The 25185-nt window shown below is 43.0% G+C and overlaps 2 protein-coding genes and 1 pseudogene across 2 annotated transcripts in view; 2 read left to right on the top strand and 1 right to left on the bottom strand.

Annotated features, from left to right (window-relative positions):
• The window catches only part of PHT4;5 (phosphate transporter 4;5), a 138235-nt gene extending 132041 nt beyond the window's left edge, over positions 1 to 6194 (bottom strand). The window contains exons 1-2 of the mRNA XM_087389434.1: positions 5563 to 6194; positions 4795 to 4940 (exon numbers count right to left, since the gene is read on the bottom strand). Coding sequence (XP_087245560.1) covers positions 4795 to 4940; positions 5563 to 5961 — 545 coding nt within the window. The 5' untranslated portion in view covers positions 5962 to 6194. The remainder of the gene's footprint in view (positions 1 to 4794; positions 4941 to 5562) is intronic.
• Positions 6195 to 7759: 1565 nt separating this feature from the next.
• LOC147891009 (uncharacterized) lies at positions 7760 to 8924 on the top strand (annotated as a pseudogene).
• An 8715-nt stretch (positions 8925 to 17639) lies between these two features.
• Positions 17640 to 20374, top strand: LOC147891008 (actin-like). The gene is made up of 5 exons (XM_087389514.1): positions 17640 to 17745; positions 18572 to 18653; positions 18821 to 19214; positions 19358 to 19971; positions 20153 to 20374. The coding sequence occupies exons 2-5, from the start codon at positions 18594 to 18596 to the stop codon at positions 20216 to 20218; spliced, it is 1134 nt and encodes a 377-aa protein (XP_087245640.1). The 5' UTR covers positions 17640 to 17745; positions 18572 to 18593; the 3' UTR covers positions 20219 to 20374.
• The last annotated feature ends 4811 nt before the right edge of the window (positions 20375 to 25185 follow it).

The following is a 25185-nucleotide window of genomic DNA, read 5'->3' as shown; positions in this document are numbered from 1 at the left end:
AGGGTCCTGTAAATCCTACAGTGATCCTGTCTCCCAGCAATCTTGACTCTCTCGCTAAAGAATAAGCCATTTGGACGCTGCAGCATGATGTGGTCATCCGTGATGTTAGGGTCAGAGACAATGACCCTAACACGTGGTACCCTGTCCGACCTAAGTGCCTCTGATGTCGAAGAAGGCATCCCAGGGAGGGGAGGGATCTCGGTGACCATCCTGAAAGCGGCTCCAATGGAAGATAAGAGTCGATGGTACACCTGAGGGAGGCCGGGTAATCTAAGGAACAATGAAATCACCCGGCTTTCCTCCTCCACAGAGTCAAAACCCAACGAGAATGGCATCACAAAAATCCTCTTGGAGCTCAGTGGTAAGGGACTAGCCTGACGCACTGTACCTACTACATCTGGGGTGTCAAAAACAACCTGGAAGAAACCTTGACCAAGCAGACGAACATCTGCGAGGTGCCCTGCAAGGTCTCCAGGTAAAGCGGCGAGTGTCCAGTCCTTGGCCTGTAACCTGGAAGGGTGGGACCCATGGATGAGAGCAAAGAGTGATGTCGAACTCTCCTGCTCTATATCTTTTCTGAGCTGTTGCAACTCGTCGTTTGAAAATGTAACGGTTTTCGCGGCTGGTGGAAGCAGACGAGGATTCGTTGAAGGTAGAGCCATCGTCAATCGAGATGGGAAGGCCGACTCGAACACAATAAAATCCGTCCGCTCCAGAAAATGCTGCCAGAAGATGAAGCCGAAGGAAAGGACAGGAGGGGAGGCAGACGGAGGGTGAAGGAGCAGGCCGGGAGAGGAGAAGGAAGAGGTAGCACAAAAGGAAGAGTGGGGAGGAGGGGGTTGGGAGAGGGGAGTCGAAGGGCAGGGATGGGGCTCGAAGGGCGGGAGAGAGGGCAGGAACGTAGGGAGGGCGAAAGGGGGAGGAAGGAGGCGGAATGGGGAGGCGGGAAGGGGCGAGGCAAGGGCGGGGAGAAGGGAGCAGGAAGGTGCGAGGAAGGGGGGAGGGGGAGGGGGAAGGGGGCGGGATGGGACGGAGAAGGTGGTGGAAGGCAGGATGGGGAGAAGGGAGCAGGAAGGTGCGAGGAAGGGGGAGGGAAGGCAGGCCGGGGGGGAGGGGGGTTGGAGGCAGAGAGGGGGGGCTGATGGTGGGGGGAAGGGGGGTTGGAGACGGGATGGGAGGGGCTGCAAGGAAGGGAAGGGAGATGGGGGAGGGGAGAGGGAGGGAGAGGGAGAGGAGGGGCTGCGAGGGAGGGCGGAGAGGGAGGGAGAAGGGAGGGAGGGAAGGATGCAAGGGAGGAGAGGGCTGAAGGAGAGGGAGGGGCAACTCAAAGCGGGGAGGAGCAGCAGCCAAGTCTTTTCTCTACAGTCAAGTGTTTTGGACGATGTTCAGTTACATTTTATTGGGATTTGGTGGGTGAATTTTCATCAATTGGAGCATGGATTCATGAGCCTCATCCCTACCCCTGTGCAAAAATGTGTCGCGGGAAGGTGTCTCTGTCAACAGCTGCCATATGGCAGCCTGTAAGAAACCCTATTTGTCAAAGTGCTCAGATTTTTGGGGCTTTTTGCAACTCTTGATTTCCTGATTCTCCCTATGTGCTGGAATCATGAAATTATTAGGGTTTTACCCACATTGCAGTCATAATCCGAAAACAGGTGGAACCAACAGGCAGTCAACAATCTCCTAGTAGAATGCACCAAATCATGTCATATTTGGCTTGTTCTGGTCGCAATAGTCTCTAGGTGCTGCTCCTAAACTATCGTGGAGATCTAAGTTCAAATGGAGGAGTTATGAGCAATTCGACTGGCCACATAGAAGAACTGCTGCAAATTTCAGATTTACAGCTCAATTTTGGGTCAGCTTTAGTGCATATGGTCGCCCAGCTCCATGGATGCAGCTGATAAAAGTTTGATAGTGATCTGGATTTTTGTTAATGAGAAATTCGAAATTCAGTTGCAACAACTAATGCAGGACAGTTATTTGCCAAACGTTCTAGCCAATCCAGGTGCAATGTTACGAATTTCTACTCCTGATTGGCTCTATGGTTCATTCTTTTCTTTTCTTTTTTGGAAAGAACTCTGTGGTTCATTCTTAGCATAAGGATCGCCTAATGAGTGGGAAATTTCAAGTTTTCTCTCAAAAATTTGACCTGCGAAATTAGGGCAAGACTGGCATTTGGGGCTTTTGGTACTGGTTCATCTGCATACTTTCCAATCTATGCTAAATTGAGGGAGACTTACTGATCTTTACCCTTATAGGCACGAATTTTGGCTACAGCAGTGTATTGTTGTATGAACAGTGAATCTATTGTTCAATTCTTCTATCACACTGATATATTAAACCCAAACAATGCTTCTGCCTATAGCTTTGACAGAGAATTGACTGTTCAAACAATTCTAAGTCCTACACAGGTCTCTATACAGTTTGGTTTACACATTGTGCAAAAAGAGACTTGAAACAGTCTGCTATCCCTGGGAATTGAGCTATTATTGATCACGATTCGAGTCATTACAGATGCATGTAAAGAGGTCTACTGGCCAAGCCAGTAAGCAGCCAATGGGCCAAGCCAGTAAGCAGCCAATGGGTATCCTTGATTCCATCTCAGAGAAGGAAGCAATTGATGATCAGGCTGTAGTTTCTGAGCCCAATGATCCTCATGTTGGCAATATCCTGGGATTTGGAAGCAACTCCTCATGTACAAATGCCCTTTACCCAGGAGCAGATTATAAGGAGCTGTATGGATCCAATGCTACAGATATTCAGGGCGTTAACCAATGAAATTAAAGCCAATAATCAGAGGATTGACCAAAGGATGCAGAACAGTCTGCTACCCTTAATAAACATTTTGACCAGCTCAAGAGAAACCAAATCTATGATGGTAAGAGACCTTTGGATCCCCAATTTGATGGAGACTTGGATTCAGATGATGATGACGATCCTGTGCGTGTAGCTGACCCAGTGGGCTTTATGGCTTCTGCCCAAAAGACCTATCATGCCAGTGGAGTAACTGCTCATATGGTCAAGGATTCTGCACATGGTAAGGCTACTAATGGTGACAGTGCAGCAGCTGATGAGTTGTGTCTAAGATTCCATGAATACAAAGCGTTGCCAGCAGACCTTAGGTCAGCATTGACATTCCAGCAATATATACAAACAGTTAAATCTATTGAACCAAAAGGATCTTACATCAAGATAAAGATATGAAAGACTTTCCCAAGTTCAAAGGTGATTCCACCTCTCTTGAGGAATGGGAGGAATGGCTCAGCAAGATGGATGATTACTTCCTTCTCTATCCAAAAAGTGATCAAGGTAAGATCAGATTTGCTGTTCATCATCTTGAAGATATTGTAATGGCCATAAGTTTGTATCCATCAATAAGGAAATTCTACCTAAGTCTTGTGAATAATGTCCAAGTCTTTGTCCTCCAAACTTTATTAGTATCACATATCTCTTAGTGTCAAAGGATTGTCCAACCTACTATTGCCTAGTCTACATTATGGGGTCTTTACTTGAGCCTCTCCTTATGTAAGAGCAGATGACGAGAAGTTCAACAACAGATTTAAAGAATCTGAGCAAGCTTACTCTGCTAAAGGTAGAAGTTTCCAAGGAGATGGAGGCAGAAATCAATACTACTCAGGCAAAAAGAATCATTAAGCCAAATGCAACTGTTTACATTAGTCGTGGCAGACATTCTCGTTATACAGAGAATCTACCAATTGTGCATTTGAAGCGGTTTGGTTCAAAAGACTTTTATCAAAAATTGAAATACTTTCCGAAGAACCTACAATGCTCTATTCCGACAATATGAGCAATATTCAATTAGCAAAGAACGCAGTGTTTCATGCCAAAACAAAGCATAATGAAGTGCATTTCATCCAAGAAAAAGTCCTCGGTGAAGAATAGACCTTGTTCACTTTCCAACACAAGGACAGATTGCACATATCTTAACAAAGACACTTTCCCTCGACAAGTTCTCATACTTCTAATATCAGCTAGGTGTTTCTAGCTACAACTTATGAGAAGGAAGTGAAATTTAAGTCATACTTAACGTACCAGTTGTACTCAATGTACAGAATTCCGTTGCATAGTCCCTGTGCTCGGCCACGTACCATTTTGATATTTTCAGCTTTATCTTTTTCAATTCGATTGCCATCTTCAGCAACCGAAAAATCCAAACAGGGATCTTGTATATGCACCCTCTACTTACTGAGTGCAATTTGAAAGGGGGTATTAGAAATAGTGTAAATCTATTCTAGAATATTGTAGAGAGGACTATAAAGGGCATAGGGACAAAAATTAACCCTAACCCTAAGCATTGAAGGAGTATATATTCATCTTTTTCTTCATTATAATGGAGTTTTCAGTTAGTATGTGTGTGCATTCCTCTCCTCTCTCCCTTTCCCACCTTTTGGCACTAGGACAGAAGGGTGCTATATTTCCATTGTCGATTGCCTAGCCGTCTGTCTTTCATGGCATTGACAGGCTACTCAAAAGAAATAGACTCCAGCCGTTGCCACACTTATCTCACTTGTCTCACTCTAGTCTAACACTTAAGTGGAAGTGTTACGTCATCCCAAGGTAGTCAGACGAGGTCTTGCAAATATTCCACTGCCTCAACCCCTGTATACCACGGTTGAACCCCTTCCTTTTGATACAAGGTCAAGATGTTGAGTTTTAAAAAGGACTAATGTTAAACTTAACCTAACCATTGGACTTGGCTGACGCAACATCAAGAAACGATTTAATGAATGTTATAAAATTGAACAGGAAATGCAAGGACGTAAAGCTACTTACTCTCCTGTAACCTGTCTTGCAAGCCATCCCCCTGGCAATTGGCTGAGAGCGTAGCCCCAAAAGAATGAAGACTGTACTAGCCCTGCAGTCGACGCATTCCATCCCAACTGATTCGACATGGGTATGATAGCAACACTCAAATTGACCTAGATTTTAACAACCAATAAAAACCATAAATTGTTGAAAGATATCTTTGACTTGCCCTTACGCATGATCCACTAGAACCGAGATATCAACCAGTGTTGATTGCTACTGTACATTTTTCAAATCAAGAAGCCACTACAATGCATAGCGTTGAAGAAGTCCAAGATCCTACCGTAAATGTTAGAAGCTAGGACAAATACATATTCAACATTAAAATGGGAAAACAGGTGCAATTCAAGAAGCCGGGACAAATTACATAGTCCTGAGGACTCTTAAGGTAGAGGATCTTAAGGAAATATAAATAAGAACCTGACATTCAGAGGTAATCTACTTTAAGATAGAAATGTTTAAAAGATTTGACCATTTCTCAATTGAAACATATTTAGCATACCATCCCAGCAATGCTGTTATTTTTGCTGGCTGATATAAATCTCAATCTTTCTCGGATTTTTCATACTTTAGTATACTAGACAATAAAATTAGAACGCCAATTGAAAAAGAGTGCGGGAGGACAAGTTCAATTCACGCATTGAGTGCAGGGCAGTTCAAGTCTCATACTATAAACGTTTGAAGTGAATGCATTGAACTGGTGCAGTCAACTGAAAATCAGTTATCTAGATATACCTTGTCCATGTTACAGATGACAAAGGCAAGCGACGTCGTTAGAACCAGTTTATATCTGTGAGGAAATTTATCCCAAACACTTGACACTTTGATTGAGTTTGGCTCTTCGGCTGGGCTATTCTTCTCTGTACCTTCTTTTTCAACTTGTTGTTCAAGGAAAGAATCAACAGAAGCGTCAATACGTTGACGTTGAGAAGACTCCGGAGCAACTGAAAATGCTGTTGCTATTCTTCTTCCCTTTACTCTTATCATTCCACTTTGAGCTACTGTAGAATACCGATACTCTTTTTCAAAGTATCTTGTGCAATTTGTCCTTGAGATACGAGCATGAGATCCTTTTTGTGTCTGAAATTCTTGACGCGCAAGGTAGCTGCATGGAGAGCGGATAGCAGAATCCATGGAGCTTAAATGTGAGTTGTACTCAGAAAAAGCATGTGATGTTCTCTTAAAGGGAGCTTCCTTTTGAGAGTTTCATGACAAAGATGAAACTGAGCGCATGAAGAACGAGGCTGCAGTGAACGGACACCAATTGTACTGCGATGATCAAGGCAAATGAACAAATCGATTTTTAGACGCTGATTTTGAAGGTTGCACCTAACACCTTATAAATGCGTTCTCTAGAATATCACGTGGAAAAGATAGCTGCCCCCTTCGCATCAACAAAAATGATTTACAACGCAGAAATAATCAACCACTCTCATTCTTCCTGTCGTCGTGGCATATCTTGAATGTAAGCTCTGGCACACTTAGAGCGACATCGACGTGGCACACTTAGAGCCACGTCGACATGGATCGGTCGCTATCCTTTTGAAGCATGCATGTGGACGAGCCTGTAGTGATGCTAGCTACCTCCTACCATCGAGCGCTACTAACTTAATCAAGGCCCCATGGCGCGCTTACCCACCCCAATGATGATAGGGGACAAAAGCACCTCTTCTCTCTGCACCTTGAAACGCCACATTGTCACCAAAGAGATCTTTGAGCATCTCAACCATGGACCATGAAGCTCTAGCAGCCCTTGCAATGACATCCATTGCAATTGGCCTCCATATCTAGCAATGGCAAATATGACGCAAACACTCATAACTGAGGCCATGAATTCTACAACACCTCCTTCAAAGTTGGCCTACTACTCGAAGACAATGACAAGGACCTCAATGATGATGAAGGCAACTCTGAGCACGAAGGTGCAGAGCAAGCATTGGTGATACACACAACCAGTGCAATGGTGGATGAGTTTTTGCGATTGGAAAGCATAAGCAAGTTAAAGGTGTGTTGCTTTGTCAAGTGTATGTACTTGCAGGCGTCGCCATATGTACCTACTTGTACCAACCATCCACACCACACGTACGAATCCATACCACTTGCATTGTTGCTCCCGTACAACTCTACAGCACATCCGTACCATGTATGAATTTTCATACTGCAAGTGTCGTCGTTTCCATACGCATCTACACGACCGTATAGTTGTATGGTTGTTTTGCTTCACGCATAGCCTGCACGTGGATCGCCAGCTATACTTGCTATCCGTACAGCATACCGCCACTGCTCGTACTTGTGTACCCATCAGGGTGTTGCTGCAAGGTGATGCATGTTATTTTTGCAGGATTGTACGAGCATTTGAAATTCAATGCCATTCTAGCAAGAAATTGCTACAAAAATTTTGGGGCATTTTGTATTCGTGGATAGATATTGCAGTTAGTTTGCAGGACTTGTTGCAAAATTTGGGGCTTTTGCGGACAAATTGCAATTTTGGTAAAATTTGGGGCTTTCACTACATTTGCCCTCTTTTGGATGCAATTTCCCTAAAGAGATTGGGGCTTTTGGCATTCAGTTGCAATTTGGCAGTGTACAAGCTGTTTGGCATCTTTGCAGGTAGTTTTGGACTTAGTTTGAGTGACATTGCAGACATTTGCCATCTTTGCAGTGTTATTTTGGTAGTTTTTGAGCTTTTGCAGGACACTTTGGGTGCATTTTGAGCCTCTGATTGGGCTGAGACAGCACGCTGTCATTTTCTTATAGATTTTTTGGAAATTTTGGATTGTGCATCTGAAATCCCTAGAAGGGATATTCTTGTCACATTTGCTGCATTTTGTTTTTTTCAGCAATTATGGCCCAGAACAATCCCAATGAAGTGTTTGGCGTCCTCACACAGGAGGATAAGTTGGATGGTACCAATTACTCCTTATGGAGTTTTATGGTACACAATATTTTAGTTAGCAAACATTTGTGGGATTATGTCAATGGGGATGAGACACGGCTAGAGAATGCGGTTGCACCTGCCACTCCTCCTCAATAAGGTGGAGGAAGGGGTAGAGGACAAGCTCAGGGTGCATGACAAGTGCTCGGTGTAGTAGATGCTACAGTGGTGCCTCCCACACATGAATAGAAAAGGTGGGATTCAAGTGATGCACAAAAACTTTCAGCAATCTCCCTTTCTATCAAAAGGTTTATTATTCTTCACATTCAGTCATGCAAGACCTCAAAGGCAACTTGGGATATTTTGGAGAGTATGTTTTCAACCTACAATGATGCCAGGGTCTCTTTCCTGAACATACTCATATGGATGAGGGTGACTCTATGTTTGAGCACCTCACTAAACTTCAAGATTTGCGAGCGCAATTGTTGAATATTGATGAGATCATTCTAGATTCAGAGATGGTGTTCACACCATTATAGTAGGCCTCCGGATCTATTGCACACACTCCACCAATTCCAACCACTTCATTCCCCACCATCATCATGACCTTGTCCCCGCTTTTGATAGCCATCCCCTATCATTACAATTACGGAGAATTTGAAATGGTGTATGTGACAAGGATGATCCCCCAACAATCCTTGGAACTTTGAGGACACGTCTCCACGGCAATACAATTTTGAATACGCAACATATCAGCGCACAACAAGGAGTTTACCTATGCCTTTCGCTCCCACTCACTAACGCGGACTACCACTTTGAATTCTCTTCCTGAGTCTTATCTTGGTTTTCACACCTCCCTTTCTATCAAAAGGTTTATTATTCTGCAAATTCGGTCATGTAAGACCGCATAAAAGAGGGTGACTCTATGTTTGAGCACCTCACTAAACTTCAGGATTTGCAAGAGCAATTGTTGAATATTAATGGGATCATTCCAGATTCATAGATGGTTACTACCACTTTGAATTCACTTCCTGAGTCTTATCTTGGTTTTCACACCTCATTGAACTTGTATTTGAGGGGGGGTGGCAACCCTCTCACCTTTCATGAGTTGATAGGGCTTTTGTTGCAGGAAGAACAAACCAGTAAGTACATGGCTTCACAGGCTAGTAAGCATGCCATGCTTTCGACATTCAAGCCCAAAGACAAGGGGCAACATAAGTAGCATGCAAATCAGCTTATACATCAGCATAAAGCTGATTCTAGACAACCTTCTCACAAGGCTAAAAATGATGTAGAGAAGCCCAAAAGAAAGGGCGTTTGTCATTATTGTAAGAAGCCGGGTCACTACATAGGAGAATGCAAGAAAAGAATTGCCAAGGAAAGAAAAAGGATTCAAGTATGGCTGTCACAGATTCAGCTCCTCATGCACATGATGGTGATGCTTCAGCCAACTTACTGGAAGAAGACTATGCCTTTTCGACTTGCATTCCTGATTTTTAGGTGGTTGCTCTGGATATTACAGCCACTTCTGAGGATGACTCTTATGCTTTTTTGACTTGTAGTGATGATCCTTCTAAGGATTCACATGCTTTCAATGTCAATGAGACATTGAATAATTGGTACTTTATAGTGGTGCCACCAAACATATCACTCCTAGGAAGTGTTTGTTTGATTCTCTGCATCCATCACCCACTAGAAAAAGGGTGTCTTGTGCAAATGATTCTTCTTATTTAGTTTGTGGTATTGGTGAGATTCTACTTACAACCACAGATGGCTCAAATTTCAAAATCCATGGTGTGCTTGATGTGCTTGGAATCAAGAAGAATTTGCTTTCAATGTCCTCTCTCAACAAAAGAGGATTTCAGGTTGTCTTTGAAGATGACAAGTATGCAGTTCAAGATAGGAAAGATGATTATGCCTTGAGACTATCTAGCACGTTGTTTCATGGTCTATTTTAGCTTGATGTTTTTGAGAAAAGACCAATGATGCACTTGCAGTTTCTTCTCCCACTGCTGCTATGCATAATGCGGAGTTATGACATGCTAGATATGGGAATGAGTTATGGTAGCTTGATGACACTTCAAAAACACTCTATGGTTGACGCTTTGCCTCCCTTGGAGTCACCTCCCCCTCATGCCTATGAAGGGTGCATACTTGGGAAGATGCACAGGTTTACCTTCAAAAAGGATGGTGCAGTAAGAGTTGTTCAAAAATCACAGCTTATTCATGGTGATATATGTGGTCGCACGAGGAATCCTGCATTGGGTGGTTCTCTCTATTATGTCACATTTATTGATGACTACTCAAACTACACTTGGGTCTATGGGTTAAAGAAAAAATCATATGTGTTTAAGCATTTTCGACATTTTGTGGCAAAGGTTGAGAATGAAACAGGACTCACGGTTCAGATCCTATGCACAAATAGAGGGATGTCTCATGAATTTGAGGCTTATTAGAAAGAGAGAGGCATCACACATCAACTTATAGTGAAGCTTACCCCTCAGCAAAACGGCAAAGCTGAGCGGAATAATAGAACTCTTATGGAGATGGATAGATGCATGCTCACAAGCAAAAAGTTGTCTCACAGGTTTTGGATTGAAGTCTCATGTGTGCCAACTATGTTTTGAATCAGGCTCCCACTAAGGCTTCAAAAACAAAGACTCATTCTGAAGTTTGGCGTGGGAGACAACCTTCAGTGGAATTTTTTTTTTGTCTTTGGATGTGTTGCATATGCCAACATGCCTGTTGAATTTCGACAAGCCTTGCAAAAACAATCCAGCCTCTCAATGGTTGCTCGTGAACATGGGGTACCATGCTCCTAGATGGTGATATTCCATCCATATGGTGATGAGTGTAGTTGTCAGAGGGACCTACTAGCCTCCCATCATCTGACTACACTTAGCGACACAAATGTGCCAAGTAGTAATGATGGTTACAATCTCCCGAACACTGTCCTCCCGAGAAACAATCGAGCAAGCATGTGAAGGAGGAATTGCATCTTAGATCTCAATCTGAGTGACCTCTTAGCCTTGAATCATGTATGCGGGAGAAATTGGATCAATAGATCAAGGTTGACGCTCCTCTATGAGCCATGCCACCATCCTCCATGTGAAGTCCCACTGTTTCCTTTGAGTATTGGCAACAATCTTGACGGCTACTATGCCTATCCTCTACAGCACTGTACAACCCCAAAGTGTGGAATTGTCTCAAGTACTCCCTCTATACAACAATGACAATTTGCCATCCACACACATCTGATCAAGCCAAGGGCAGCACAAGCCCCCATGGGCCACCATCCAAAAGAAATAGGAGATATTCAAAAACAGGAAATGACCTCCCAAGGAATATCTTGCTCTAACCAATGTCGTGCCCTCAAAGGTGTCCAAGCAGGTATCTCTAGCTAGATACGGCATCCAATGCAAGGCGTATAGTGGAAGAAGGGCACCTCTTCCACCTGTCTAAGAGCCCTACATGCGTAGGATAGTACCACTTTCCTGGATCTCACTGAAGATCACAAAGGGGTCGCCCCTCCCAAAGCCAAAGACATTGTACTACACCCTTCGACCTTGATAATATTGAGACCAGATCAATGTGCCACTCCCTGCCCACCCGACCTACTACCCTGATCCACTATCACTCCAAACCATCTAGGACCCCCCTCGGTCCCTATCCGTCTAAGCTTGTAAATGGCTACCTAGCCCCTCTATAGAATCTACGACAATGGGGCCCAAGGGACTCTCAAAAGAAGCACAATTTAAGGGGTACAATTCACAAGAATTGGACGAACCAATAATGGAGGGTTCAAGGACCGAGTAGCACCTCCCACGATGACTCTAAGATTGCTACATCAATCTCTGTCATCTTAGTGCCTACCCTCTCAAGTGGGCTAGTGCCTGTGCCATGTCATCCACTACTTGCAAGAAGCTACCTCTAGGCCTCACGGAGCTGCCTCTAAGCCCCGAAGGACCTCGTTGGGCCACTGTCCCGTTGTGCCCATGCAATGTGAGTGCATTGCCCAAGCATGCGACCCCTTACATCTCTGATCTTAGGGTGCCACTGAGAGGCTCTCTCTCAAACTCTTCCCTGCACAAGGGGCTAGCCTGAATAAGTATCGCAAATGACCTTTGCCACACCCTATAAAGACTTCGCATCAGAAGGGAGCCTTTCACCACAAGAGGGGCCTCCGAGAAGTTCCACATATGGGACTGCTACTTGTATGGGAGGTGTCCTTGAGGATAGCCCCCTGGAGAAGTAGCTTCCAGGGCTCTATACGTGAGGTGAGACCACAGAACACTAACCTTCCCAAAAGCACGATGCCCATGCAATGTGAGTGCATTGCCCAAGCATGCGACCCCTTACATCTCTGATCTTAGGGTGCCACTGAGTGGCTCTCTCTCAAACTCTTCCCTGCACAAGGGGCTAGCCTGAATAAGTCTCGCAAATGACCTTTGCCACACCCAATAAAGACTTTGCATCAGAAGGGAGCCTTTCACCATGAGAGGGGCCTCCGAGAAGTTCCACCTGTGGGACTGTTGCATGTATGGGGGGTGTCCTTGAGGATAGCCCCCTGGAGAAGCAAATTCCAGGGCTCTGTACATGGGGTGAGACCATGGAACACTAACCTTCCCAAAAACACTATGCTCTGCATCTCTGGATCAATGATACCCAACCCTCCTCGTGCCTATAGTAGAATCACTATTTGCCAAGTGACTCTAGCTCTGGTATTCTAGTGTTGTCCAAACCTACCCAAAGGAAGTTGCAAAACAAGCGTCTGAGTTGCCCCATGCATCCCCTATGAAAGCACCAAAAGGATGCTATATACGAGGCCATGGTAAGGAGGAACTGGTTGAAGACTAGGGCTCACACTAGGGCTATTTGTTGCTTTGCAGAGATGTTGATATCCACTTGGCAACATAGGTAGCTTGTTGTTTGCCATCGTGGAATCCACCAAAAGCCACAGATAGCCCCCTAATCTTGAACCTCCTGGACCTCCCCCATGCCTATGAAAAACCAACCAATTTGGTCTAGTTGACTCCTTGCCCCCTAGGTCTCATAGTCAATGATCAAGGCTCCCCTAACCACCTCAAGGCCCACGCATTAGAGCCCTACACATACAAGCCTGTGTCATATGCAAACTATGAGTCTAGAAGGTCCTGCTCCTACTTCTAGGGGAGACTTGGAGTCAAAAAAGGGCCTCATAAGGAATGCATGCTCCACTAAAGAAAACTGAAGGATGGAATGTAAGCAGCTTGAAATCATCAAGGATGATAACTTCTTCTGCGAGCTTCATTTGAGAAACGGCTTGGTAGGCACTTGATCCACATATAGAGACAAAGTTATTTGAGTTTGATGCCATTCAAAGGTGATTTGGGTGAGTCATGCATGTTTTATGGCTTAAGCTTCTTATAAAGATAAACAACACAAAATGCAAGCATTAGTGTTTGTTCTAGTACATGATTGGGTGGTTAAAATAAGTCAAAAGAGACTGATTGCTGACAAAATTTTGGCTATGATGGAGCTTCGGTGAGAGAGCTCAAGACCACCACAGCGGTTGACTTACATAGCATTAGTTTGGCACTTTAAATCCTCTCAATGGCACGAAATTGAAAAATTGTTTTGTGCATTCTTATGTACAGAAGAGAATGGCAAGAGACAGACACATTATATTCCATGGGAAATATTAAAAGCGCCTAAGCAAGGTAGTGGTTTGGGAATCCCGGATGCTGCTATCAAAAATGCCTCATTAATCAGTAAATGACTACCTTGACTTTTGCAGGCCCCCTCGACTATACTCACCCATTGGTTTCTAAAAAGTGGGTGCAGTTCCAAAGTAGGATCTTGGAAGAACCTTAAGTGATACGAGCGCATGTTCTTGGATTTTCATGTCAAAGTTTATGGTTCTGACATATTTTCTGGTCTGGTAAATGCATGGAAATTGGTCATCGGATGTAGTGCGTGGAAAGGGGTTGGAGGACTAAAAGGTGATGTAGGTTTCAATGAATGTATTTGGTGGAGTAAGGCTACTCAGTGCAATGGTCAATATTTGGCATTCCTTAATATTGCTGATGGAGGGAAAGTCAACGGGGTTGGATCTAAACAAAAGGCGGGGCCTACAACATGCTCTAAGCTGGTGGCGCATAAGACTTAAGGAAATCTAGATTAAGGGTCTCGTCGGTAAATTTAGTTTCATCCTTTGGGAAATTACCAGTGGCTATTTGTAAGAGCTAAGTTGGCAAGGACGCTTCAAATTAATCCGCTATGTGCTCTTTGTGGGAAAGCAGTGGAATACATCCACCACCTAATTTGGAATTGTCCCATTTTGAGGCGGGTCTGGTTAAGACTTGAGTCTGCAATCAGGTCAACTGGTTTGATGGCTTCGTTCCATATAGCCAATAACTAGAAGCTAGCGATACTAGGAGATGCACATGGTTATCCTACAACTCTCCAAGCATGTTGGCCCTTTCTGAGAGGGGCAGTTTGTTATGCCATCTTGTACATCAGAAATCAATTGGCTTTTCATGAAAATCTCGGTCTCAGCTTCAGAGAACTTATGGTATTGAAGTCAGCTAGGTGTGCCCTGGTGGACATAACAAAGATAATAGAAGATACCCACCCTCAGGTCAGCCATTTTCTGAATGATATTGGGATAGTATTGTTTTAAAGTAATATGATAAGGCTGTCCTAGTGTAGGCCTAGGGCTCTGCCCTTTTATTTGACCTCATTTTGGTAATGAGTCTTTTTGGGACTGACCCACCCTTAATATTATTTGGAAGGTTTGTTTGAAAAAAAAAAAGCATCAATAGTATGCTATCTCTATGCCTCGCTTCATGTTCGGACTCTATAATTTCTTATACTTCCTTTTAAAAATCTCTTGACCTCTCTTATTGCACACAACACTATTATAATATTGAAACACCACACCTTATCTAGGATCCCACCCTAGCCCACAAGGCATTTTCTAAAGGACAATATGAATTTATCTTCCTTCCTCTTACATTAGCATGTGACTCTTTTCATGTCAACTCCAATCGTCCATAAGCAATTGAAATTTATAAAGCATTGAAGATCCCAGTGTTTATTCATAGCCACATATAGCCAAGCTACTGTTGATATCTCAAATTGACATGGACTTATCCACATTGTCCTTCCTAGTATGCTCAATAATATGAACTCACACATAGGTAGCCTTAATTTTACAAATCAAGCTAATTCATAAGTATTCACATTCTTCTTCATATCAAGTTATTTGGTATATCTTCATTATCTTATATCACAAATGTGCTTTGTCTGCCTCTCTTTCACCATGTGGACATTCAAGCATCTGGGAAAAATAATATCCTTCATCTTCAATATCTTACCTTTGAGATTTAGCAATGGGTTATGTGAAATATTGATCAAGGCCCAAGTATCAAAATCAACAAGTAAAGGCAGAGCATACTTATTCACATTAGCTACTATGTACATATTACTAGTTTGATTTGTTAATGGAGTTCACTTCTTCAAGCTACTTATATAGCAATCCTTTTTGCATGTTCTCTAGTTCAATGTTTGACCCTTAAAAAATTGTGGCAATGGGGAGTGCTTGTGTGTATCCCTGAAATATGTGATATAAAGGCATATATTATGATTTAGACCTATAATTTTATGCTCAAGAGTGATTGATTGTACTTTCATATATTATGTTATTCTTTCTCAAAAAATTTTAAAATTTTAGAATTTATTATAAGCAAAGTGATGCGGCTATGACATGTATATAAGGTTTTGCTGGGCTTTGTGTGTTTCTAAGAAATTGGGTTGGTGAGTGTGATCTGCTTTGTCTTTTTCTTCAATTACAACAAAGTCCCCCCTTTATTTTTTTTAAAAGAAAATAAAGAACTTCCATTAAAAGGCATTGATCCTCTTTATGGTCATTGTCACATATTGACCTATATAAGATCACATATCTAATGGTACATAACCCCTAATGGTGTTTTTCATCTACACTTCTAGTCTACCTATTCTAAAGGCCTTAATATCAACAAATTATTCCGTGCATATAACTCAACTAATTATTTCATGCTTATAACTTAAGCTAAGGAGAAAAGACATTTATTCTTCAATTGAGAAATTCAATTGAGTACCTTGACTAACTTAAGACCAAAGAGGTAGCTTCGAAATTTCATACAAAGGGGGGAGCGTGAACTTAAAACCTCCATTAGGTACTCTCAACATCCTACTACAAGGCTCCATGAAGATAAATTGTGTAAGAAGAGAGTATAAGGATATAAATTCTCATCATCATAAATAAAAGTGGGGGGGGTCCTCTTCTCCTAAATAGAGGGACGTACTCATTATCCTGCCCTTGTCTTTCCACCCCTACCCTCCTACTTTTTCCATTAATTAATGTCTTGTTGAATTCCAAAGGAATACTAAACTGATATGCCAAAAGCTCTTGTCTCACTTTCAGTAGGTGGCTCAGTTAGGAATTCTAGTTCTACTCAATTACTTCAGCCACAAGTTTTTGGAGAAAATCTATCTTTGCTAGCTTTAAGGCTTGCACATTCGCTCATGCTGTCTTTTTTCTTTAAATTTTCATTTCCTTAATATAATTTCGCTTCTGCTGCAAATAAAAAAATGCGATTCTTGATTTTTTAGATAAAAGAGGGAGATAGCCTATTTAAGGTCAAAGAGAGAGCTTCAAAATTCTATGCAAAGGGGGGTAGGGCCTTTCCACTAGGCTACATGAAGATATTGTGAAAGAAATAAAGCAAAGGTTTTTAATCATAATAAGAGGAGATGGGCCTCTCCCCTCATAAATAGAGGATATATTACTCTACTCTTTACTTGCTCCGCTTGTCTTTCCCGCTACTCCAATAATTAATACGTTTTGGAATTCTTTTCAATTGGGGGGACCTATTAACAAAATGGTATCACATATTTAACTAGAAGGCTGCAATGGCCAAAGACAAGGATTCTGGAAAGTCATACCTAGTGTGTCGATGCAATGTGCTCTTCCTGTCCCTTGCCAATTGATGTGCAGAATGGTCTTCATGCAAATTGAAAACGTGACATAATATAAACAGAATCAATAAGTATAGCTATTACATCCTATTAAACAACTAGAATCATCTTTTCCCATACCCGTTTCCATCATATTGAGAAAGAGTGTCCTCCACCTCTGAGATTTGAAGAATATCATGTAAAAGAAGACATAAAGAAAATAAATAATAAAATGACATGCATATTTTGGATCAGTTCATCGCTTTACATAGCATTGCCAACAAACATTGGAGCAATATTGAGTAAAGGGAGGAAGGTGGGGATCCAAAAGTATTGTGGGAGCATGAGATGTGGATAGGGTAGAGTACGAATGGAGAATGATGACAAAGAGAGAGAGGCACGATAGAATGAGGTGGAGGAGGCCATGGACGGACAAGGCGGGGTTGATGACATCGGGATAATGTGATTGATAAGGTTACTCATAAGAGAAGATGTGATTTCACTAGGGAGGACCAATTCAGCTCAGATAAGGGTGGGAGATAGCCATACAATAAAATCGAATTTGAATGTAAAAATCGAATGAAAGGTGACATTCAAAAACATTTTGTTTCAAAATGTTGAAGCTTTTTCTTGAGAATGTAGAGATGTTTTAGCTAAAATATAATTAAAAATTGAGAAAATCTTAGGTTTTTTATTTTGGAGAAAATTGCCCGATAAAAGAAAATGAAAAGGGAATCGAAAGATGCCCAATTTAAAAAGGGGGGAAAGGGAAAAAAAAAACGGACGGTGAGGATGGGAGGAGATCGACGGCGGGGAGGGGCCTGCAAGATTCCAGGAAGCGAACTTTTTAGGACGGGTTGAAAATGGGGTGCGATTAGTGAAGGGAGGACCTGATTGCGAACCGTTTATTTTTGCGGGTGGCTCATTTTGGGCCTTTTAATATCAGTTGGGACTCATTTCTTCTCTCTCTCTCTCTCTGAAGACTCGTCTTCTTCTCCATCGCCATAGCCAGCTTCGGCTTCACGCAGCAGCCTCTTTCCATCAGATCGGCCTCCCCTTTCCTGGTATTTCCCTTCCTCCTCCCTCTTTTCTTTATCCCTCCCCCTTCATTTGGTTTCCTCCTGTTTAGATTCAGCTCGCTTCCGTCTTAGCTCCCCGATTCGGTCCTTTTGCATACATCTTCATCTTTATCTCCTCTGTTTGGTTCTTGGAGTCAAGGAACGTGTCCGCTTCGGCCCACACCGCGCGCATGTCTCTTTTGTCGGATTTTTCATTCTTACGCTGCTTTATCACTCTGGATAAGTTTTAGATCGACCTTCTGACATCTGTCGTTGCTCTATTGGATACTTCGATCGTTCTTAACGGATCGCAGGCTTATGTTATGAGGCTCACGTCTGATCTGCTGCGTGGTCAGTTGATTCTTGTATTTGGATTGCGCGACAGTAGGCCTTCCAAGTTTCTTTGCGTACTAGTGGTCGCATGATAGCTGGACTCCATCTGTCACTCAGCAATGCTTAGTAGCAATAATATAACTGTTTATATTGATCTCATCCCCTTCCCAAGGTTTCCCTGTGTATAGCGGCTTGTCTTAAATGTTAGCTTTGGGCCTCTCAATGTTTCAAGCGTTTTTATTGAATTTCTGCCGATTGGTTGCTGACTTGAGTTCTGTTACTTGGATCGTGATAAGTTTCTTTTGGCTGGGATCTTGATTGCTGTATTTCTGTCTTTCATTGTTGCTGATGGCCATTTACTCTTGGATAAAACAAATAGTTCTCTATTGAAGCGTGCATCTGCTGAGCAATATCAGATCATGTTATCAAAGCTCCTCAACTTGGTGCAAGCTATTTGATGCGCACTTGTCTCATGAATGAATGTCTTTGGTTCTTGCAGTTTGTAAACCATTTAATAGATAATGGGGGACGCAGAGGAAGTTCAACCTCTCGTCTGTGATAATGGATCTGGTATGGTCAAGGTATTGTATCTGCAGGCTCTGCACTGGTACCATATGCAATATTGCATTAAAGACAATGAATCCAGGGCATAGATCAGCGTTCTTGCACTAGAGCTCTCTCTTGTTTATATTTGAGACTGGAATTTGTAACTTTTTAACTTTTGCAAGCCTTTTTTGCTTTTGAATAGGCTGGCTTTGCTGGAGACGATGCTCCCCGAGCTGTGTTCCCCAGTATTGTAGGCCGTCCTCGACACACTGGTGTCATGGTTGGTATGGGCCAAAAAGATGCCTATGTTGGTGACGAAGCGCAATCAAAGCGGGGGATCCTCACCTTGAAGTATCCTATCGAGCATGGTATTGTAACCAATTGGGATGACATGGAGAAAATTTGGCACCATACTTTTTATAATGAGCTTCGTGTTGCTCCTGAAGAGCATCCTGTCCTGCTCACTGAAGCTCCTCTTAACCCCAAAGCGAATCGAGAGAAGATGACTCAGATTATGTTTGATACATTCAATGTGCCTGCCATGTACGTTTCCATTCAGGCAGTTCTCTCTCTATATGCTAGTGGAAGGACAACCGGTGGGTCCTCATCCCTTTGAGTGTCACTGACCTTCTTCTTGTAGTTAGCTGTGCGATTTTGGGGTAAATTGATTGGGAGCTTATGATAGCTCACACTTTCCTGTCTCAGTAATTTTAACGGAGGCTCTCTGGGATGTATGCAGGTATTGTGTTGGATTCTGGTGATGGTGTCACCCACACTGTCCCCATTTATGAGGGTTATTCACTACCACATGCTATCCTTAGACTTGATCTAGCAGGTCGTGATTTGACTGATGCACTCATGAAAATTCTTACAGAACGTGGGTATTCATTCACCACCACAGCTGAAAGAGAAATTGTCAGAGACATGAAAGAGAAGTTAGCATACGTTGCCTTGGATTTTGAGCAGGAGCTTGAGACAGCTAAAAGTAGCTCTTCCCTCGAAAAGAGTTATGAGCTTCCTGATGGACAGGTTATTACTATTGGTGATGAGCGCTTCAGGTGCCCCGAGGTTTTGTTCCAGCCATCTCTTATTGGTATGGAATCTGCGGGCATACACGAGACAACCTACAACTCCATAATGAAGTGCGATGTGGACATCCGTAAGGACTTATACGGCAATATTGTGCTCAGTGGAGGCTCTACCATGTTCCCTGGCATTGCTGATCGCATGAGCAAGGAGATCACTGCGCTTGCCCCCAGCAGCATGAAAATAAAGGTGGTGGCACCTCCTGAGAGGAAATACAGTGTCTGGATTGGAGGGTCTATTTTGGCATCTTTGAGCACATTCCAACAGGTATTGTATTCTGACAGCTGCAAGCATGCATGTTTGTTGGGGCTCCAGCAAATTTGTTTCTTTTATGTTTAAACATTGTTATTGCAGGCATATAAGATTTACTTAGACATAGGAAAATTTCTTCATTCTGACCTTCTTTACCTGCTGTGATACTTATATTCTGTTGGTGCTTGTCATGCAGATGTGGATTGCGAAGTCCGAGTACGATGAGTCTGGTCCATCCATTGTGCACCGAAAATGCTTCTAAATGGATCAATTTCAAATGTCTTGGGGATGCATATGATGAGTCCATCAGATCAGGATATGTTTTTGTACTACCTACCTTCAGTGCAATCGTTGCGTCTTCCATTAGACTTATATTTGTATACAAGATTTCAACTAATTTTGCATGACGTTGTATGTATACATGCTTGTGGGTCTGATGCAATTGCAATGATCAGGTTGTCATCCTAGAGAAGTTTCTGAACTGGGAATCGCAGCGCTGGCTATGCTTGTAGTTCTGAGATGTGGAAAATTGAAGTCCTTTGTCTTTGTGGTATATCTGGCTTTCAAGAGGCACCAGATTATTATTTTTTGCCGCTTACCTAGGTGGCTTTTCTCTTCAAATCATTTTGTGTGTGTTATTTCTCTCTGTGGTTTTCAATTTCCAGTTTTTTTGTATCACATGTGTGTGTGTGTGTCTGCGTAGGTAGATAAATGTACTACGTGCGCATGTGCACATGGACAAGTACCCATGTGCTTGTATCTGTAGTTGCTATGGGCAAAATGTGGAAAACGTAGACTTTTTTTGATGTTTTATGGAGTTTTATGATAGCGAAAATGGATCGTACATAGATTCACATGTCAGGTCCCAAGATCAATTGGGCTGGGGGGTAGAATGTTAAGAAGCATGCATAAATAGTTTTGTGTCCTTATAAGAAAAAAACACGGTCATTAGAAAGCCTATGGATGTATATGAGCTCTTACAATCAGCTTAACTTTAGATGGATTAGTAGATTAGTTGTAAAAGGATGTGCACAAGAATATATGAAATAAGAGCACATGCAAAAATAACAATAGACAAAATTCCTACTGCTTTAAGTTCACATTTTAGTTGGTTAACACGTTAGATGGATACTTCTAATGGTTTCTTCGATAATGAAATCTACATAACACAATTGTATCGTCAACATTGAGAAAAGAAATTTGAGCATTTGAAAAATCTGTATAGGAATTAAATCAGGCATCAAGAGCATGAAATACTAGAGTTCACAATGTTTGGGACTTTAGCCATTAGATTTAGATTCATCACTCTATCTACAAGAAGACATCACGATGTTGTTCAATATTTAAGTAATTTTATCATTACAAGTTCTAGTGTTAACTTATTCCAAAACTCAAAAAGACAGAGAACATGACATTGTTGTTGTTCAATATGTCAATAATTTGATCATTACAATTTCTACTCAAAAGTCAAGCTTACTACAAAATTTGATATAAAACACATTGGAGGCCTCCATTATTCTCTTTACATTGAAACTTAGAGACATGGGAATGGCATGATGCTTACATTGGGAAAATACAGCCATAAAGTGTAGCATGTTCATTTTCATGAGAGTACTTGGTTTCCAACTCCATTGGGGTCTCATTTGAAGTCTCTCACAATAGCACAACTAATATAGATCCATATCATTATACATATTTGATGATCACAAAGTCTCCCAACTCCAATGGGGTCTAATTTGAAGTTGCTCATAATAAGACCTAATAGAGATCCATATCATAACCTTGCTGGATGTAGTTGGTGTTCCACGTCAATTTATGTAAAATCCTAGTAAAACACATCTTCAAGTAATTAAGCATTCTCAAGTACTTAAAAGGCGCATGGGATTATGGTTTGAATATGATATAGTAGCAAGTCTAAATTTCTTCCAAGTACCAATGCTAATTGGGCCATGAGTATAGATGACCAAAGATGCACAAGTGGACATTCGTTCACTTTTGGATCCATAACTCTTGCATGGTAGAACAAATATAAGCTAATGATTGCCTTAACGATTGCAAAGGGGCCACCAATGTTGCATCATGTAAGAAAGTAAAATTCAAATGGCCTTTATCTAAATATTAACATTTTCTCTAATAAGACATTTTGCACAATATTCAACTAGTAAAGAAGTGATCACCATTGAAGCTATATTCAATTGATATTTTCATAAAAGGGCTTACTATTGAGATAAGTTTTAAACTTTTGTATATTTCTTTTCTTACAAAACGAGAACTTCTATTAATAATTGAAAAACTCCGTACAACTCAGCTGCCAAACGGAGATAACGAAGGTAAGTACAAGAGATACAATTGGCTGTCAAAAAATAACCAGCCTGTTTCCTAGAGAACCTAGCTCATTGCTTAAGAAGTTTTTGGAATAGGGGCTAATAACGAGGGTGGTGGTCTATACATCCAACAGATGTCTCCCACGAAAAGGGTGTAGCAAACACCTACAAGCCTTGCAGAACCGCTCAAGTCTCTTGACAAAATGCTCTCAATCCTGGAGTATTGCACTCCCAGATGGCACGCAAGGTAAAAGAAAATGTCATGCCAAATGGCCACAAGGGTAGCCAATGCAGTGATATGTTGACCCCCCATCACTTGTCTGCACCGTGCGACCCATATGTTCTAGCAGTGATATTGGATATCGTGTCCCAAACACTATCTTCTAGTGAGGGCATTATGTGTGCACGGGTAGGCATCGATGCATCCTCACCGGAAGACTTGTTGGTCATGAACCCTCTACGCTAGTGAGATTGGGTCGATCGAGAAGGCGTGCCCTCCCTACATGAGCCATGCAACCATCCCTTAAGTGAAGTCACGATGTATGCGCTATGTGTGGGCCATGATCCTAAAGGTCGCTAGCCAAATCCTTGAGCTGTAGGACATCCCCATAGAAAGTTGGGTATTGTGCAGAACAGCAAAAGCATCTGCCATCTACTTGCATTTGCTTTAGCCAAGGGCCACCCCCATGAGCCAACAACCAGAAAATAGGAGATCTTTCGTGGTCTCATGCTAGTCCAAAGATGAGGCTATCCTTGAGAGACGGACACCCCGAGGAACCTCTTGCTCAACCCCATAGTGTTCCTTCGAGGGTGTCCAAGCTATTGCCTATGGTTGAAGATAATAGCCGACGTGAGCCGTGTATGAGGACACCTCTACCTAGCTCGAGTGCCCTACTCTAGTTGGCCAGAACCACTCCCTCGGGTCCCACTGAATGGTCATCCCTCCTAAAGCCACAAATGCCAAACTTCTCCCTCGGGGTTGACAAGATTGTGTCCGGATCTATGCGCCATATCCCTTGCCTATACTCTGATCCGCTACCACTTCAAACAATCCACGGCGGCCTCGTCCATACCATCCTCTTGTCTGAAGCTGCAATAGGCCTCAAGGCCCCACCCTGTGAAACCTATGGTGAAATGAAACAATGGTTTCCTGAAAAAAGCAAACCCTAAGATGGACCCCTGTCTGTGAGAGCCGCCTAGACTCAGCTGTGAGGGACCCAAGGAATGTGTAGTCTATCCCACTTGGAGGTGGGGATCGTTGCGTCAATCTCTGCTATCTGTGTACTTGTGAAAGAGCCTACGTCCTAATCTCAATGTTTTTGGGGAGTTGCTTGCAAACACCGAAGGAAAACAGGTCGGACCATTGTGCCACTGCACCCAAGCCAGACCGATGTCCCACTGCACCCAAGCAATGTGAGTCTGCTTGCCTAGCATGCGCCCTTCTGAGTCTCAGACCTGGGATGCCATATAATTGACTTGTAAGAAGGGCTGGCCTGAATGAGCCCCCCAGCCAACCGCTGCTAGATCCTAAAGAGGCTCCTCATAAGAGGGGAGCTCTTCTCTATGAGGGGGCCTATTGAAAAAATCCACAAGTGAGATTGCTGCTGCCACTATCCTCCTGTGTGAGGAGTGTTCCTAAGAAGTCCCTACTGAAGGAGGAGCTTCCAAAACTCCGCTCTCAGGGTGGGACCACACACCTCCAGCTTGCCCAAGAGGGCTCTGCTCTACGTCGAAGGATTGATGATGCCCAAGCCTTTGTGTGCGTTCAACATGTAAGTGTCTGCCATGCCACTCGGACTCTGGTATTTCGTGTGCTATCTAATCCTGCCCAAAGGAAATTGCGCACCAACTATCTCAACTACCCCATGCACCCCATCTGAAAGCACCAGCAAGAGGATATGTACTAGGCCTGAGCTCTAATACAAGAGCTTGCGCCAAATGGTCTTTAGAACTGGGGCTATATGCTTCTCTACTAAAATACCCATGTCCACCTGGCAGCTAAGGTATCTTGTTGTTTGTTCTTGCCGGATCCAATGAAAGACAAAATCAACCCTCCAATCACGAACCTGCTAGAACTCCTCGGTCCTCATGAAGAAGCCAATAGACTTGGTCTTGTTGATGCGGGCTCTAGAGGCCTCAGAATAGATAGCCAAGGCTCCCTTGATAGCATAAGGCCTCGCCGCTGATCCCTCCACATACAAGGCTGTATTGTTTGCGATATTTGAGTCTAACAGCTCCTCCTATCGGATCTGGCAACCTCATCCCTGTGAGGCCAATTCAATTGCCTGAGGTCATAGAAAATAGCCTGATGCCTTTGCTATGAAAAGAAGCCCTTGGCCAAGATCTTGTATGCCTTGTCTAGCAAGGTGATCGGTCTCCAGTGCTTGATATACCACCTTTAAGATCAGATAGATCCAACCTTGGCTGAAGGATTGTGGTAAGGAGCCGAGACAAAGATCTCCCGGCAAGCCAAACGAAGTGGAGTGCCTATGTACTCCCATAAACAGAGGAAGAAGGCGGGATCAAGCCATCCTCTCCTGGGCACTTTTGAGGCGGGAGAGCTTTGAGGGCCTCCCAGAGTTCCTCATTCATGATGGAGCCTGTAGTTGACTACTCAAGCGCTGCAGACAATCGTCAGAACTTGCGCCCACACTGTCTATAGGCCTATTAGATTTGGATGTTACTCCGCCTCTTACTTAAATAATTGGCGATAGAAGGCTGTCTCCCACTGTTGAAGAGCATGCCTCTATCAAAGGGCATGGGTATGCAGCTTCTGACTGCTCCATTGGATCGTATCGGCTACCCATGCCGCCCACTCGGTCAGCTACTACGGCTTGCTAAACCTTTGCCATGTGTGACAAATCCAGCTAGGAGCTACTCTAGATGCAATACAATCATAGCGTGA

Source organism: Dipteris shenzhenensis, chromosome 18, assembly GCF_047967505.1.
Source record: "Dipteris shenzhenensis isolate YYH24624 ecotype China chromosome 18, Dip_SZ_1.0, whole genome shotgun sequence".
Taxonomy (NCBI): Eukaryota; Viridiplantae; Streptophyta; class Polypodiopsida; order Gleicheniales; family Dipteridaceae; genus Dipteris; species Dipteris shenzhenensis.
This window is presented reverse-complemented; position numbering and strand designations above follow the sequence as displayed.

Excerpts from the sequence above, each read along its gene's own strand:
- LOC147891008 (XM_087389514.1), top strand. The coding sequence starts at position 18,594 with ATGGGGGACGCAGAGGAAGTTCAACCTCTCGTCTGTGATAATGGATCT. Across the intron at positions 18,654-18,820 it reads ATGGATCTGGTATGGTCAAG|GCTGGCTTTGCTGGAGACGA; the intron begins GTATTGTATCTG and ends GCTTTTGAATAG. Across the intron at positions 19,972-20,152 it reads CTTTGAGCACATTCCAACAG|ATGTGGATTGCGAAGTCCGA; the intron begins GTATTGTATTCT and ends CTTGTCATGCAG.